Raw genomic sequence first — 18285 nt, 5'->3', positions numbered from 1 at the left:
GGTGAGAAAATGACTGGGATAAAATGCAGAGGATATGCAGGCAGTTAGAAAATATTTGCCATCCTGAAACTGAAGCTGCAACTTTAGTTCAGGATTCATCCATAAAGTCTAGACTTAATACCAAAGCTGTTGTCGAGTCTTGTTAAATCTGAAAATCTGGGCAGATTTCTACCCAGTTTTGTCAGATTTGGTCCTTATTACAAAAGTGTAGATGCAGGGGGGGAAAAACTACTCCACAAGCAACGAGTTCCGTAAAAATAAAAACTTGCACGTTTGTCCCTCCTCGCGCCACGTAGTGGGCGGGTTGCTTTAAAGTGAGAATCTTGATTGGCAGTTAATCCGACCATTAGAAATCCTTCTCTGTGGACAATTAGGTTGCATTCACGACGTCCCTCGTGGTAGGTTGAGAAGTAGTTTACGTCGTTACTAGGCAGCGTTAACGGAGCTCCAGACATTAGCAGAAAACCATCTTCGTCTAAAAGATAACGCTTCATCTATCCGCATAGTTACACTGTTATAAATGTAACATTTTCACGACAAGTTGGTGAATGTTGATGGAAAAAAAATGGCTGCGTCAAGGTAAACATTTAACTGCTCGGGTAACAAGTAAATCTGTGAATTACCTTTTATAACGCTTGGTAACTAATAAAACATAATTTCCTGTGTTGAAACCAATTTTTAGTGACATTCGGGAGAAACTACGAATGAAACGGCGGGCCTTACAAGATACTTTGGTAAAAAACAAAAACGAAGATGACATTCAGGTAAAGTAATTGAACTTCTAAGGTTAAATGAAGCCTAAACGTCGTACCAGAGTATTTAATATTTTAGCTCGTGCATGCATACTTAATTCTGTCAGTCCAATATGAAGCGTCACTTTTAACAAGCCTGAACATGACCCGAGGGAAGAAAGGAAGGAAGGAAGGAAAGAAGGAGATGTTACAGCACAGAAACAGGAGCTGCTAACGCTCTGATAAAACTAACTGTACTCGATAGGCTCTGGTTCCGTCTGCCAAGTTCAATGTGGACAACCAACCGACTGCAATGAAGGTTGGTTTGTGTGTTGTAGCTTAGCTTTTAGGCTGTTGCTGCTCTCCTGTGTGTGCTGCTGGTTCTTCAACACCAACCTCCCTTCATCCTAAGCCTTCCCGCAGCTTTAGTGGCTAATAGCAGCGTGGATGTGGGCTCTGTATTTCCGCCTGCTCTAAAACTGCGTGGTTGTCTTCCACTAGGAAGCTGAGGGCAGCGATGAGGACCCAGGAGAGAGTCTGAGACGCACACTGAGAGCCCAGAGAGAGAAGAGGAAGACAAAGGTGCAACCCAGTTGTCTGGGATTTTTTAAAAATGTTGGCTCAGTTTTACTCCCATTATGCCTAATATCACTGGTGGCTCTTGTTGATTAGTTGCTGGAACAGCCTTTCGTCCAAGATGAGGATGTTGGGGAAGTTTCCCCCACTCAGTACAACAGTCCAAATGAGGGACCATCTAGTAGGGTAGATGATTCTGTGGTTTCTACAAGACCTCCAACTGGTTCTCAGAGAGGTTTGTGTCTACCCCTTTGAACCTTTTCCGTTTTTGTCTCATAACAACCTCACATTTTTATGCATTTTTATTTGTATCTACTGTAACAGACAAACACAAAGTGGTATCTAACTGTGAAGTGCCATTCCACACCGGCTTTATTTATGGAGCTCTTTAAACTCCCACAGGACCAAATGCTGTACACAGAATAAAGGAAACAGCAGTCATATAATGCAATAACAAGCCAATAATAAAGTTGATATGACCAAATGAAAATCAATAAAGCAACCCTATATTAATAAAATAACAACAAAATAAAAAAAAATTAAAATAGGAAAGAAAAACTTAAAGAACAACAATTTTTAAAATGAGTCCTAAACTATACAGATAGCAGGAAGGCTAGAAAACTTTTGTGTGCCAGACAAAAAGCAATATTTGCAACTTCCATTATAGGGAAGAACACAACCAGAGCTGTATGGATCTGTAGCTTCCAAACCTCTCAGCCTTTGACTCAAAAGGCAAGTGTGAACATTTGACCCTGTGAGTTGAGTATGCTTCTCAGCAAATTAAACAGGGGAACAATGACAACAGAAATTACACCAGCAGCCAATATGTTGATTTTTAGCCATTTGTAAATATAAAAATCCCCTACCATTGCCTAAACCGTCATCTGAAAATCTGTAAATTCAGTCCGACAGAGCGTAGCTACTTTTTATAGGATGGGGGGAGAAAACAGATGAACACAAATGCATACCAGAGTTTCCCTGATATTTATTTTTCTTGAAAAAGAAAAAAGTTTGAAAATCATTTATGCATTTTTCTTAACTTCACAGTTATACATAACTTTGTGTTAGCCTATTCCATAAAATAAAAAATAAAAAATAATAATAAATTGATTGTGGATATAATGTGACAAAAGTTGAAATAGTTAAGGAAGGCAAGACTTTCTATACAGTCTAATGTTAATTTGAACAATGCATTTACAATCTATCGCTTACTTTATTTATAGTGTCACATTGTCCTGACTCCTGTTTCTTGTAGGCGTCTCTGTAAAATCTGAGCAGCCCTCCAGCTCTCTGCATTTAGACACCTTTGTGACGCGCCATTTGCAAGAGAAGTTGAGAGCAGCGAGGGTAAATTTCAGTTTCTCTTTTTCCATTTTACATGAGTAAGACTATCACCACTCATATGCCTGTCAGTCTGAGTGCCACTGTATGTACGCTGCGTTGCAGTCTAAAGGAGAGAGCCTTCAGCAGCAGGAAACCTCAAAGGATTCTAGTGAGCCGGTCAGTCGACTCCAGCGGCTCAAAGACAGAGACACCATAACAAGATTCGATAGAGAGGTGATTTGAAAGACATCTGACTGAGCACGTGTAATAAAGTACAGCAGTAGAAGTAACTTTCCAGTGTTTACTAGGCTGATCCAGTGAGTTCAGGAAGACATGACGACCCCCTGACCCTTCGCTCCAGAGTCAAGTTTCAAGAGCAGGCTAGAAGAGTAAGCTGCATACTGACGTTAATATTTCTCTTAAAACTAATATTGCTGTTCACATGCTGCTTTTTTTTTTGTACCTTTCCAAATCAAGGTAGAAAAAGACTTCCCAACTACTGAAGAAGCATACAATTTCTTTACATTTAACTATGAGCCCGACCAGCCAAGTAAGCCAGAGAGTAAGAGCAAGATGAGACAAAAACAGAGAGACGGAGTTGAGGAGGACGACAGAGATGAAAACGGACAAGAGGAAGCTGAGGTGGAAGAGGAGGATGAAGCAGAGGAAGATAATCAAGACCAAAATGAGTTCCAGGTAACATTTGGTGTGAGATGGGGTGAAGACTGGATTCTGTAAGTGTGTGAGGGGACCGGACGGGTCAGACTCAAACCAACATGTTTGAGTTTTGTAAGGGCCGATCTGGATGCAGGCTGAACTGACAACCGCCTCTACTTTTAACACATGTTTCTGGCAGCCAGTGAAAAACAGAGACTGGGACGGGGCGACAGATGGGAGCCGACTGTTTTTCTTTTTATTCATAACTGTGCAACTAAGTCTGTCGCAGTAAGAAATTAATCAATTGATGAATTAAATGATGAATTAAAATGAGCTTTAAATATTTTTTTGATGGGCAATTTTGTTCACACAGACTTCATAATCTATTTATGGTTTGGGTTTGTGTGTGTTTTTTTTTATTATTTTGTTTTCATTTATTGTTTTTGGTTGTTTTGTTCGTTTTTAAGTCCATTAGTCTTTGAGATGCCATTATCAATATATTACTTGAAAATGATCTCAAAATGCAACCATTTTCAATAATCATCCCTGTAATTATCAAAATAAATACAGGGATAATCTACCATCCAGTAATATTTGTTGTTGTGACAGGCCTATTATGAACAGAAATACAAAATGGCAACACCCCCAAAAAAAATTTGTTTTGTGAATGTAGCATAGAAAACTGTGGAAACTTTTAGGAAATATCAAAGCACTGTATTACGCTGGAAACTAGTGAGTGACTGACTCTTGTTTTACACCTTGCCCAAGAGTGAAGAAGCTCCTCTGGTGCGAAATGAAGACAACTTATTCGTCATTGACCATTTGCCTCAAGACTTTGTGGAAGTGAGGAAAGCGGAGTACGTTGGTTTCAAAAAGCGCGTCCAACGAGACTGTGAACTCCTGTTTACTCCGAGCTTTCGAGCAGGTAGCGCACGTTTTAGCAGTTACCCCTTCGACTCACAAGTGTTGGTCTGACTGGAATTGTGCAAAAATCTTTACAGTCCCAACCTCCGTCAAGCTGCCTGAAAACACGATGCCCCGCTTTCTGGAGGACGAGGGCCTCTACGTGGGACAACGGCCTGCCGTATCTTTGACCAACAAAAACATTTCAGAGAATCGAATTTTGAAAATGGCTGAGGTATCATCAGCTAATCTACTAAACTGTTCATATAAAGAACTGTATTCAAGTTTAGATTAATGCTTGTCTTTTTTTTTTTTTTACTTTCTTTGAAGGGAAGCAAATGGTTTGGAGACGATGGGAAGATTCTTGCTCTGCCTGACCCCATAAAGGAATCGTCCACAAGGCCGCCTCTTTTCCACATGGATGAAGAGCTGGATCCTGCTCTGCAAACTGTATACAGGAAGGTCAGACACTCCTTCACAGCCAATCCATCCATCCAAGAAATATGTTGATCAGCAGAATCTGATGTTGATAGTAATGCTGAGCATGGGGAGCGACTTTTCTAGCATTTTTATAGTTTTTCCAGGATGTTGGGATGTTTTTTTTGTGACTGTTGTGGCCTGTTATTGCTCATTTTGTGGCAACTTTTTCAAAAAGTTCTAGTCAAAGTATAGAATTTTCCTATGCTGTATTTTTGCCTTAACCAAATTCAACTGAATGCATTTGGACACATACATGAGCACTGCAACACAGACGTTATCGCTGGGGGAAATTATCCAGGAGAAATCCCTCTGCTAGTGAAGGCTGCAAGTTGTAAACCAGCAGGATCCGAAGGATGTGATATTGACATCTGTGCTCATAAATTGCACAAAAGATGTTCTGAAACAACTTAAATCTATCAATCTATGAAATTTTCTCAAAACGATTGTGTAGAAACCAAACACACATCCTTCAGGACAGTGGATGATGGGTAATTGTGTCTTTTATTTATGTCCTAGGCTATGAAGTCCCAGTATGCAAATCTGTACATTGCTGGTGCCACAGACCCTGAGGGAGACTACCAGCTTGACGTTGACGTCTCCGGGCTGATCTTCTCCCATCATCCTCTCTTTAGCCGCGAACACGTCCTGGCATCGCGGCTGGCTCAGCTGTACGATCAGTACCTCAGCAGGCAACAGAATAATCTCACAGGGCACCTTACAGAGAAGGTAAACTCTAGTGGATTAAAGCAGTCCTCGCACCAACCCGATTTTGCTTCTATTGTTTCAATATGCTTTGTTGCAGTATTCATATAGTCTGGTATCTTTTTGTGTTGGTTCTGCTGTAGTTGAACGGCCTGAGGAAAGCTCTGCGGAACATGATGAGGATCCATGGTGAGCAGGGCTCCTCCGAGGCCTTGCAGCACAGGATTTCTGAGTACAGTCTAGAAGTGAGGTGAGGTCTCTGTTCGGTAGCAGGCACAACAGTGCTGGCTACGTAACAAACCAGTTTTCCTATGCGTCCACAACAGGAACACTCGGCAGCTGCGCGACTTGGAGCAGGAGAAAGACAGGACTCTGCTGAGGAGCATCATTAAAGTGTGGAAGGAGATCAAGTCCCTGAGAGAGTTTCAGAAATATACCAATACACCTTTTAAGCTCTTTCTCAGAAGGTACCTACTTAATTCATAGACTTCTCAACAGAAACATCACTAGTTAATCTTTAAATTTCTCCCTGATGTTGCTTCACTGTGAAAATGATCCCACTCCTTCAATAATTTCCTCATTATAACCGCAAACCTCATGGATTTTATATGAAGGACCAACACAAAGTGCAGGATAACAGTGAGTTGGAAGGGAAATGACACGTGGTTTTCAACATTTTCAGGGTTTCTGGAGGTTTCAGGAAGTGGAATTTTAAGGTTTTTAAGACATTTTTAATGCCAACTTGAATGAAATTTAAGACTTGAAAAAACTATTAATATATTGGGGATCCCGGCGTATTACACTGCATATGGATTTCTACAGCCTTGACCTGTGTACTGCCAAGCTTAAAAGTTTTTTGTTTATTTTTTCAGAGAGTGCATTTGGCCTCGCTAGATGTGGCAATAATGATTGCCGTCCTGCTAACTGGCCAAAACGTTGCAATTACCCATGATAGACACAGAAAAGCTAGCTAGCTAGATAGCAAGGGTATGTTAGCAACTAGTTATCGCTAGCTTCAACAACCTCAAGTCACAAAATTCAAGATATCCGCATGACAGTCCCATAAGGAAAAAGCAACCAAAAATAATAATACCTTTAAACTAATTTTAGGTACTATAATTTTAGATGCATTTAAGACTTTTTAAGAATGCGCAGACACCCTAATTTTAAAATTAAAAAGATATGGCTCAAAATACAACCCATTGTAACAAGTTACCTTCAGATTCCACCTTATTTTACTAATAAAAAAAGTGAATTTTTTTTATTAGTAAAAAAATTCACTTTTCAGATTTTTTTGTTGTTTTCTAATCTTATGCATCATTTTCATTTTACTTTGCATTGTTCTATTAAGATCCGAGTAAAATTAATTACAGTTTGTGATCTTAACATGAGCAAATGCAAATACAACTACTTGTACTTATCTGCTTCTTATCAGAGCTTTGTTTTCATTTGTATCACATTTCCTTTTTTTATGTCACTGCTTCAGGGAGAACGTTGATCGGGCTTTGGACGAGTGGGAGTATGAAGGCGAAATCCTGAAAGAAGTTTTGGAGCTGGAAGCAGAAAGTGAAGAGCAGTACCAAAAGAAGCTAGCAGAGTACAACAAGCAACTGGAAGATTGGAAACTCTGGAGGAAGAAGCAGGTGCCTACCAGTCATAGCGCAGTCTGTTTACTTCGTCAGCCTCACATTCATATTCAAGCACCTGTTCTCATATTCACTGTTTGCAGAAAGCCAAGCAAAAAAAGAAGAAAAAGAAAAGCCAAACACAGGACGACACAGAAGAAGAACAAGAAGAAGAAGAAGAACAGGATCAGACTGAGTCAGAGGATCAATTTGAGGAAGACCCCGTGAAACCGGAGGTTCCAGAAAGGCCGGACATTGACTCACTGGAGCGGTGGGTGAGAGAAAAAGCCTCCAGGATTCGTAGGAAACCAGGAGAGGCTATTCTGGTCCCGGAGCTGTGTACATCAGGAGGCGTCACGGCCAGCGATCTCTGTCCCAGGTAGGTACCTTCAAGTAGCAGCTAACAAATCCTCCTGATGCCAGAATATTTGCTAAATGGTGTATTTTGGGTGTCCACTTGTCCTTAAAAAGTCTTAAATTCATGCATCTAAAACAAAGGCCTTTAAATGTCTTAGATTCTTCAAAAAAATTGTGGTTCACAAAGTAAAAATAACTTACAACGGAAGCAATACTAATACGGAACTCAGTGTGATAATTGATACTTAACAGAACCCAATAACATACCATAGAATATATTATTAACATCACCAGCTTACCTGCAACACAAAATAACTCAATTAGAAGAAGCATCGCTACTACACAGCGAATATACACAACCGTCTTAGCAACAGTTGCCGCTGTTACGCTGTGAACACGGTAACAGCGTCATTTATATTTCCTCCCTTTCTGTAAAAGTGCACTGTACTTTTACATGTTTGCTGTAGTTCAGCCTGGTGGAGTTACTCTTTCAGTTATACACTTTTCTTTCTGAACCTGTTGTGCATGGGTCATGGAAAATTATATTGAAGGTCATGGAGAAGTCATGGATTTTTTTTCTAAATACCAGAGGGAGCCCTATGTTTAGAAATGGTCTTAAAATGTCTTAAATTTGAGTTGGCGAAACCTTCATCAACCCTGTTATTGTTCGCCACGCTGAAAGGTTTTGCATCGTCTTTCAGGGCTGAAGTAGCTCGCAGGGAAGATGTTTCGAGGCGCTCTCTTTTCATCAAGATCCTTTACAACTACAAGGAAGTTTCCAGAACAGACAGTTGCTCCCTGAGCACCGACTTCCGGGTTCACTTTGGACAAATTTTCAATTTGAAGGTGCTCAACTGTCCACAAAGCATTAATCTGCAGGTACAGTAAAACTCTTCTGCCCGTTCCTGCATATTTCGGTTCACTTACTCGCTGTAGTGTTTCTGTCCTACCCGGTTGTGTTTGTGTACTGTGTCTGAGCAGGTGTTTGAGGAGATTGGGTCATCATACTCCCTGCTGGCTCAGGTGTTTGTTCCTGTACCCGACCCTTCAGTCGTTACAGGCAGAGCCCCTATAGAGGAAATCGAGTTCAGCAGCAACCAGCACGTGATGTTTGATCACGAGGGAGTTGGAAGTGGTACTTGTTTTTGTTTTTTTTTTCCAGATCACTCTACCTTCGACTAAAAATACCCGGAAAGCAAACAGTACTCTGCAAAAGTCTCAACTCAAGTCACTCCTAATTTCTCTTTTTTTCTGCCCCAAATATCATGATTCGTACGAATGCTTGAAATCCTTGAAAATGCTTGCAATTAAATGTTTTCAAGGTTTGGAAAGTGCTTGATATTCAAACTGCACAGTTTTGTTAAAACATTGTTTACAGTTGAAACAAGATATGTAAAGACACTAAAACACACAGGTACATGTTTTTCCTCACCCTCTAAAATTAGATTAGACCAAATTTCTCTTGCTTTAGGTCAGTTAGAATTTCCAAAAATAGGTCAGTTAGAATTTCCAAAAATGATTCCTATTTGCTAAATGCCAGAAAACTCTTTTTTAGAGATTTTTTTGTAACTATTTCAGATCAGTCACACGTGTAGCATGTGTGCAAGCAAGACATTTCAAAACATAAAAATAAGAATACTAATCCACAATATTATTAATAACATTAATAAATGATATAAAACGGTGATTAGAAGCTGTCTTCTGTAGTTCATTCTTTAGCTCAAGTGTGGTGCTGTAGAAGTTCGAAAGTATACGAATCCTGAAATTTAGACTTCTCTGCTCGAAACGAGATATGAAAAATGTGTTTTTGTGATTTACTTTTCTGTTAATCTTGTAAAGTTCTGTGTCAACCACAGCTGTAAACAAACACTAATGTAGTGATAATAAGATGCGAAAGTAGAAATAAAAGTTAGTTAAAATAAAAATAAAACTTGGCTGTTTAAAAAGAATGCAAAGAAATTCTTGATTCATCAGGAGCAAAACTTCAAAGGCATGAAGGAGTGCCGGCGCATCCTCACTGACCCTCTTTCTTTGTCCGTGTCCTCAGATGTGCCGCTCTCCTTTGAGTCCGATGGCAGCAACAAGCTGACACTGCTGACGTCCGGGAAGCTGTCTTGCTGCGTGTCATGGGGCATCGGGGAAGAAGGCGTCCCGCTCGCACCGCCTCTTTCTCAGCATCCTGGTGGCACACACAGGTACTCACTGTCACAGCGGGACGATTTGCATTGTAAGCAAAGCGGCTCCCGACCTGGCGCCCATGAAACCAACACTGCAGATCTAAGAGCGGCTCAGATGGTGTAAGGTTAAATTCCTACTACACAGATAATGAAAACGTGTCTGCTAAAAGCAAGGACAAATACATTTGCTCGTATTTGTACGTGTAGCAAATGCTTCCAGAATATTTGTAAAATCTAGTTGAATTATTTTTGCAGAGAAACTGCTCATAAAGTTCTGTAAACATGTTAAATGTGTAGAAAACTGAGGGAAGAACTACAGCGTTTATAGATCCTCTATGGTCACGGTTTTAAACTGGACCTGTGGCACCCTCAGAAAATGTTTTATAGGGGTGGCCAGGAAAGGCCAGAAAAATTTTTAGGTGAGTACAACTAAAAAATAATTTAAAAAAACCACACATATAATTGTATTTATTTATTGGACTTTACGTGTACATCTTCACTGAAGACAATGGCCCTGTAAGCCTTTCTATTACATGAACATGGCAAGAGGGGGCCATAGCCTCTCTTTGCCCCCCGTTTGGAGTGCCACTGCTTGTGCTACCAGTTAATCTTCCAAAGCATCATCACTCTGCATTTAGTAAAGGATAATCCATCTCTGATTTAATAAGTCTGTATTACTGATCTCTAAAAAAATCGGATTTTGTTGGTCCTGATGCCAGCAAACTTGTGAAATATTCTTTTACCACACAGCCTAATCCAAAACCACCTTTAATGTTGTGCCGTTTCAAAATTTGTTGAAACAGCACAAAAAAAAATAAAAAATTCAGATGTTGAGTTGGGAGGTGTTAGGGTACAAACAAGATGGCAAGAAACCATACAGCCTGCAAACAAAACTAGTGAAATTCCATAATCACACCTCACATCTCACTCCTAGACAGAAAAAATCTCACCCCTAGACTTTTTCCCATACATCAACAATTGTGTATTTCTGCCTCTTAGAGGGCTAGGCCATCTGGATGCCGTCTCGTACATCGGGGCGTCTGGATTGTATGACATGAAAAAGATCGGTGAGTGGGCTGTACAGTCGCGGCTGGACCCCAACGATCCCAAGAACACCTCCATCATGCACCTGCTGAAAGTGCGTAACACAGAATATTGTCTTCCTGGATTTCCCCAAAATAAAGTCAAAACTCCGGATAAGAGCAGCCGCCGTGTCTTCACAGGTGGCGAGCAGCGGCGAAGTGACCGCTCCCGACTACTTTCGCCTTGAACACCTGCAGGAGGAGTTCAACTTCGTAAGCGATGAGGAGATGGAGAGTTCCAAGAGGTTCCGCCTGCTCAGGCTGAGGAACCAGGAGGCGCCCGAGTTTCGCAATTACAAATTCGTTCCTCTTCTGGAAAGGGAGGTCTCTGACAAGGTTTTCCAGGTCAGCCTTCCGATGCCGTACTCCGTCAAGGAATATTGTGAAAAGTTTGTGAGCTGTAATAGCTGTTCTTCTTTCCCTTTGGTTTGAATGAGTTTAGGATTATGAAAAAAGATTGAAAGACGGGGAGACGATTGACACCAGGCAACATCTGAATCCTCACAGAGCCGTTGTGGCCAAATACCTTCAGCAGGTGTCTAAGTGCTTTTTTTTAAATGTGGAAACAGATCTATCTTTGTTTTCTGTGCCGTTGAACGAGCCGTGTTGCTGCTGCCGTTGCCTCACAGATACGAGAATCGGTCATCAACAGATTTATTCTCACCAAGCATCACTACCAGCTGTCCGACCTGGTGATCGAAGAAGAGATACCAAGCATTGGGTGAATATAAAACCAGACAATTTTCCTCTCCTCTTGCAAAGTTCACTCTCTTTTTTACTGTTTATTCTAAGAATGTTCTAAGAAGTGAGATTAATTTGTTGCTACCACAAAATACCAATACAAACAATTAGTTTGACGGTCTTAGAAATGTGTTATGATCAGATTTATACAAAACTTTATAACTAAGTATGCATAAAAAGTCCCCAAAATAAGTTCATTTTTCATTCCAGTTGCTCTAAAAAAAATCTAGAAAACCTTTAATTTATAGGGTGAATTGAGAAATGTTTTTTTGCAAACTCAGGTATTGACACAATTGATATTCCCTTTAAAATTAATGTAACTGAAGCTTTTTTTCACTCATACATTTCTCTTTTTCTAGAAGAGCTTAACTAGTAATCCCTGACATTTGGCTCATAGGGAATAAATAAAATACACGGGGGCTACATTCTTTTTTACAGGGTTTGTATGGGTGCTTGAAAACCTTGAAGATGTTTGAATATCAATGAGGCGTTTTCAAGGTTTGGGAAGTGGATGACTTCTCTATAAAGCCCTTCAAAGTGCTTGATATTCAAACTGCACAGTTTGGTAATAAAGTGTAATCCCTTGATTGTAAGCCTAAATTTGGAAAGCATCATTAATAGCTGAAACCAGATATTTGAAGATAATAAAAATAAATCTTTTTTTTCTCACTATCGGACATTAATTCAAACCAAACTTCTCTGGTAGTTGTAGAATGATCAAAAATGTCAGAAAACATTGCAACATATTTTTACATATTTTTATTTTATTTTTTTTACTTTTTCTGATCAGTCAGGTGTTTAGGGTGTGTGTAAGAGAGATATTTCAAAACATAAAGTTTCCTCATATTTTAGTTTACCATTTTTTGTGCCACCATTGATTTTGTCCAAATTTTTTAAATATTTCCTCACATTGTTTTTTTTGGTTTTTTTTTCCTGCTCTACTACTGCAAAAAAAAAAAAAGATTACTTTACTTCATGACTTTTTACACATTTCCCAACAAAATTGCTTTGTACAATATATAACATGTACGCAGAATAGTGCATCAGTGATATGTTTGCTGTTCTTTTCATATCTGTGACTGGATGTTTAAAATGTGTTTTCTATGTTTATGCTATTCGTTTGCACTTCATTTTTACAGTGGTGCAGGTTCAGGGTATGTTTGGAATGCTTTTCTTTTCGCTTTCCCCCCCATGCCCTGTCTTTGTGTGCTTTTTAGCTGCAAACGCAGGTACCAAAGCTCTAGTGCCTGTAGACCACTGGCAGTGTTCAGTCCTTTTGTAAACTTTCAGATTTTTCCAACGGTTTTGGAAAAAGATAATGTAGAATGACCTCAGTTAAATGAATGGTGCAAAAATGAAACAATTGGCGCTGAAACATTGGCATACATCATCTTATTGCTTATGTGTGATGTTGCTCCTTTCTAATATTTTATACAAGCCAAAATAAATTCATAAGTCATAACAGTTGTATCCTATTACTGCTAACATAATGAGGTGACTAACACATGAACCCTTTTTGAAGTCATTTATATCTGCAGCAAAATGTTTATTTTAAAGTTGTTGCTTAAAATGTCAACAATTAAAATCCAGGATATGTTACGCCACACTCTAGTAAAGGTACAATTTAAGCTTTAACCAATAGAGAACCTTCACCTCAGGAGTCTCTGCCTGTCTCCTTGGTGCACTGGGTTCTGTTAGCAGCCAACAATCCCAGCCATCCATTTTTATTCTCTTCCATAAGATAGTTTAAACGTCTGGTTTTCATACGTCTTGTCTCTTGCTGCCAACAGCATTCTGGGAATTAACCTGTTCAAGCTGGCTGAATCCAAACGGCCACTGAAACCTCAAAGGATAGAAAGGAAAAAAGTCACAGCTCAGAATCTGTCAGACGGGGACATCAAGCTGCTCATTAACGTCATCCGGGCCCACAACATCCCAATCCGCAAACCCCAGAGCAGGTGAGTGCCAGCATCTTTTTTTTTTTTTAATAATCAAGAAGACGTTATGTCGAACTTGTATTTGGATTGTGGAGTTTTTGATGCCTGACAACGTCCCATTTTTTGCTTTCCAGTAAACCGGGACAGTCGTCTCAGAGTGCCGTCCAGGGCAGTGATTGGTACCTCAGCCAGGTACAGGACACCCCAACCCGAACACTGTGACCTATAGCATCAAAATTAAGTATGTACACTCTGTGTAATACAGGTACAAGTAAGGCCGTTTGTGGAAGTGTCCTTCCAGCGCACTGTGCTCCAAACAACCACAGCCGATGGACCAAATCCAAGCTGGAATGAGGAGCTGCAGCTGCCATTTAAGTAACTGACTGCAGACTTTTTGCCTCTCATGATTTGTTATAAGGTTTTATTTTATTAAGTTAAAACATAGATCTCGAATACAGCCGTCCAGTTTGACTCAGCTGTGACAGATTTTTGTCTTGTTCCCATAACCTTCAATGTATTTTATAGGAATGTTCAACTGCATATATTAAAATTCATTTTGTGTTTACATTATTATTTCCTGAATTCTGAGACATTCCTGGACCTCTAACTAGTCAGTCAGTCAGTAAATGGGTGTACCGTTTCAAACGTCTTCTCCTCAGTGCTCCGAATGGAGACTACAGCACTGGGAGTTTGCAGTCTGTCAAAGATGAAGTCTTTATCAACATTTTTGATGAAGTGCTCTATGAAACTGGACCGGTAAAGATCCGTCTACGATTGAAATCACACTTTATGTCCGAAACAGCCGTTTCAAGTTGTAACAACTGTGACTTTGCCGCGCAGGACGACAAATCGAGGGCGACGTCCATACACACGCAGATAGAGAAGCACTGGCTGGGCTCCGTCAAGATCCCCTTCAGCACCATTTACTCTCAGTCAAAGGTAAAGGCTCTACTGCGTTGTTTGTACAAGCAGACATTTCCCCAAACGAACGTTCCATTTCTCGCTTTGCCCGGCAGATTGACGGTGCGTTCAAAGTGAACACGCCGGCCGTGCTGTTGGGATACAGCAGGGAGCACGGCAACACCAGTGTTTATGATCAGTGGCGGAGCACGCAGGGCGGGACGTTCGTACGGCTCTTCATCACTGTAGAACCTCAGCTGGTTCCTGGAGAGTCCGTCAGAGAGAAGGTAACCCAGTCTCACATTCATTGCTTCCGGGGGTTTTTTTTAGTTTTTTTTTTAGTTTTTTAGTGTCCGTGTCCGCATCGCTGTTTTCGACTTCTTTTGGTTCAAGTTTAGACTAATTTGCAAAATATTTATATGATAAGGATTCTGATTCATCTTTGTCACAATGAATTACAATTAACATTTAAAGTCCCCTGAAACTGTCCATATCTTCAGAGTTGTTAGTTTTACTATTTTCTTCACTGCTTGTACAGTGATAGTATCGATAAATATTAATTTGAAAATATGACTGAGTGTATTACAAATTGTGCTTGTGATGCCATAATGCTGTTTCATTGATATAAATAAATATAAATATATGGCTGTGTTATGTCATCACTGCCATAAAAGATAAATAATAAATAGTTCAGTTTGTTGTTGTCACAGTATTAAAGACAAAATATCGCGATTAAACTTCAGGTCCATATCTGACCACCCGCCCCTACTCAGTTGTGCTTTTTTTTAATTTAAGGGTAACAGTAAATTTGACTGAATGTAAATGCAGGCTACACTTTAAAATATATATCATATATTTTCTTTCCACCTCACATTTATATTCTACTTTGTGTTGGTTAAAATACAACACAGTTACAGTGTGGTTGTAATGTCAGTTTGAAAAGTTTCAAGGTTATAAAAACCTTTCACTATATCTTTACATTTTATATATATGTATATATTATCTTTCCTTTTTATGTATTTATTAGTATTTTTATTCCTTTTTCTTCTAGTTTCAGACTGTTTAGTTAAAAGTAGGTGGTGTCATATCACTTCAGTAATTTGTCCTTATCTTCTTTTATGTTTTGCTCTTCTTTGTGCGGTAGATAAAGGAAGCAGAGGTACCATTCTATTGTTTTCTTTTACCCTATTTTATCCTCATTTGTGCAGACTTGTGCATCAGGTAAAAATGTTTCTAGAAAAACACTCGGTGTTAATCTGAAGTGACTTTAGTTCAACAGTCAGGAGGATGAGCGCTTACTGCAGGCTTCAGAGAAGTTTGAGAAACACGCAGCCGGAGGCTATCCGGACCGACCCTGCATCACCACGGTCATCGACCTCAGCGGAAAGACGATCTTCATCACTCGTTACATCCGACCGCTCAACCCCCCGCAGGAGTTCCTGGATGCGTTTCCTAACAACCCTCAGGAAGCCACGGTCGGTGCGATCATGCTGAACGCTGAGCGATGCCAGGTTTCACTTTTAGTGGACCGGCTGACCTGATACCCTTTCTGTCCCCTCGCAGAGCCTCGTTGCCCGATATGTCTCCCTGATCCCTTCTTTGCCAGATCAGGTTTCCTTCTCTGCAACCTGCGACTTATTGAGCACATGTGACGTGAGTGAAACCTCTGTAAGATGTGGAAACGGTATGAACGCTGTACTTACACATGTATCTTCTTTTTGTTCTCAGCAATTCCTGACTCTACTGGCAGGAGATGAGCAGGAACACGCTGTGTTGTTGTGCAACTACTTTCTTTTTTTGGGAAAGAAAGCGTGGCTCATAATTGGCACAGCCATACCAGAGGTAGGTGAGCGTTACTTGTTAAACCTGAACCTATCGTAGTGGCAGTGCCTCATAAACAAACCTTGAACCGTTGTGCATTTTGCTACAAATACAACTTCAATGTATTTTATTGGGCTTTAGTTAAAATGGAAAGAGTATGGAATAACTGCAAACCTTCCAAGACATGGTCACCCACCGGAAATGATAAATTAATTGGAGAAGTAGCCACAAGTGCCATGTTTTCTTGTTTTTTTTGTGCCAAGTTTAAAGTTGATCAAATATAAAATATGAAGGTGAATCTATTATTCAAAACTAATTTTTTCATTCTTCCATTCCATTTGGGTCTCAACTGTTTCTAAAAACAGCTCAAGTGCTTAAAAAAGAAAACACACGTTTTTTTTTTGGTTTCTGGAAAATGAGCCATTTCAAAACCTCCAAGAGCAGAGAGAACTGTTTGGGAGCACCTTTCAGCCGTGTGGCTTTTTCACAGGGACCAACAGCTTATGTTCTGACCCATGAGCAGAGTGGCTACTTCATCTGGAACCCCAGCAGCGGGCAGTTCTATGAGAAGGGTGACACTTTCTGTCCTCTGCAAACCGTTGGCTGCTTGGTTAATTCTGACAACGTGAGTGAAAAATGAGCAGTTATGTGTGACATGATACAGTCATATTTGATGTCTCCTTCCTCTATAACAAGATTCTTGGGGGTGCTTGCTGTTTAGGTTTGGTTCAACATTCAGGAAAATCCTTCGCCACTACACACTAACTTTGACATCACCAAGGTCAAAATGTGGAAACCGTTTTTCTCCCGCTCCTTCTCCCACCCGGGGCTGTCTAGCGTACAGGTGAATGTAAAACCTTATCTATATACATCTATATTTTCATTTTCTCTAGAGTGCCCATGCATCCCTAAAATGTTTTAAATTCATTTAGAAAATAGTAAGTTGACCTCAAACACATTAATTACAAGTGTTAAATTTTGTTCTAGCAAAACGATTCAGGTAGTTGTTTTTTGACTTGCAGGACTTTTCTGTCAAGCAAAACCTTAAAGTCTTGCACAAGCATCTTCAGTACATTCTGATTAAAGGTGGTTGGTAGTTAGCTGCTAAAATACCCTTGTTAGCTAGTTAGCTATCCTGGCTTAGCGCAAATGTACAAACAGTTGGATAGACAATCTTTATTTTTGCCGCTGGCTCACTTCTGCTGCCAGCATCATTCCCCAGTCATTCCATGTGTTTAGCTTCTTTGGTCTTAAATTTCATCCAAGCTGATATTAAAATGGTCTTAAAGTGTGATTTGCTAAAACCTGCAGATACTTTGTTCTCACTGTTTTTCCTCTCACAGCCGGAGGAGTTAGCGTACCGCCAAACAGACAAAGCAGCTGCAGCTGAGCTTCAGGACAGGTGAGTTACAGGAATAAATGCAGCTCTAAGTTATCGCTGTACCGATCCAGAGTGATCAACTATAAACACTTTTTTTTTTTATTACACTTTAACATTTAATTCTGGATAGAGTTGAGAAGATACTAAAGGAGAAGATTATGGAGTGGCGCCCTCGTCACCCAACTCGCTGGAACCGGTACTGCACCACCACCCTGAAACAGTTTCTGCCCAAACTTGAGCAGAGTCGTGGTCAGGATGTAGCGGAGGGCCACCGTGTCGAGCTGCAGAACCTCCTCGGAGACTACAGGGTGAGTTGGAAAAATTTCAATAAAAGGACAGTGTGCAATAATTTGCAGTTAACATTGCTTCCTAATTTTTGAGTCATATCTTCAATGTTCTGTGGAAACTGGCAGCAGATGTCACTTTATTTGGAGAAAGTTATCTAAAACTGACTGCGGATCCCCATGTTTTCAGATCTCAGGATTCCCGCTCCATCTGCCGTTTTCTGAGGTCGGACCCATCATAGAGGCAGTTCACAGCACTGGGGTTCACAATATTCACTCATCCAATGTGGAGTTTGCGCTGGCCGTGTACATACAACCTTATCCCAACAACGTGCCGTCTGTGTGGGTGTACCTCGCCTCGCTTGTCCGCACATGACAAAAACTGAACAATGCACTTGTTTCACTGTTGCTTTTTTTTTTTTTTTTTTAGAAAATGTATGACTTTTTACCTAATTATTGTGCATCTGTCAACATGGTATAAATATCTGGTGTACAGTGCTTAAGAAATATTTATATGCCTTGAATTGGAATAGCAGTAAAAAGGAGCACTACAGATAATACAGTAGGAAAACGCATTTGAAAATAAAATGTTTTTTTGAACACACATA

At 40.1% G+C, this 18285-nt stretch overlaps 1 protein-coding gene across 3 annotated transcripts; it reads left to right on the top strand.

Annotated features, from left to right (window-relative positions):
* Window positions 1-283: 283 nt before the first annotated feature.
* On the top strand, window positions 284-18283 carry cc2d2a (coiled-coil and C2 domain containing 2A). Of its 3 annotated transcripts, XM_017304422.2 has the most exons (39): window positions 284-579; window positions 683-764; window positions 997-1050; window positions 1233-1313; window positions 1404-1542; window positions 2563-2654; window positions 2754-2864; window positions 2939-3019; window positions 3108-3326; window positions 4056-4212; window positions 4289-4425; window positions 4521-4652; window positions 5187-5396; window positions 5516-5622; window positions 5699-5839; window positions 6859-7015; window positions 7102-7376; window positions 8056-8233; window positions 8336-8489; window positions 9402-9549; window positions 10531-10669; window positions 10755-10958; window positions 11056-11148; window positions 11243-11334; window positions 13145-13312; window positions 13426-13483; window positions 13557-13666; window positions 13951-14047; window positions 14132-14230; window positions 14308-14478; window positions 15336-15350; window positions 15463-15666; window positions 15755-15844; window positions 15920-16033; window positions 16503-16637; window positions 16734-16856; window positions 17356-17414; window positions 17524-17701; window positions 17868-18283. In XM_017304422.2, exons 1-39 carry the CDS (start codon window positions 566-568, stop codon window positions 18051-18053), a joined length of 5004 nt encoding a protein of 1667 aa, XP_017159911.2. In that variant the 5' UTR covers window positions 284-565; the 3' UTR covers window positions 18054-18283. The 3 variants fall into 3 exon arrangements, with proteins under 3 accessions (XP_017159911.2, XP_081462705.1, XP_017159914.2); XM_081606579.1 differs by lacking the exon at window positions 997-1050; XM_017304425.2 differs by lacking the exon at window positions 15336-15350.
* The last annotated feature ends 2 nt before the right edge of the window (window positions 18284-18285 follow it).

This window comes from Poecilia reticulata, chromosome 4 (genome assembly GCF_904066995.2).
Source record: "Poecilia reticulata chromosome 4, P_reticulata-male-v2, whole genome shotgun sequence".
In the NCBI taxonomy this organism is placed as follows: Eukaryota; Metazoa; Chordata; class Actinopteri; order Cyprinodontiformes; family Poeciliidae; genus Poecilia; species Poecilia reticulata.
This window is presented reverse-complemented; position numbering and strand designations above follow the sequence as displayed.

Excerpts from the sequence above, each read along its gene's own strand:
- cc2d2a (XM_017304422.2), top strand. Across the intron at positions 4,653-5,186 it reads TGCAAACTGTATACAGGAAG|GCTATGAAGTCCCAGTATGC; the intron begins GTCAGACACTCC and ends TTTATGTCCTAG. Across the intron at positions 11,335-13,144 it reads GAAGAGATACCAAGCATTGG|CATTCTGGGAATTAACCTGT; the intron begins GTGAATATAAAA and ends TGCTGCCAACAG.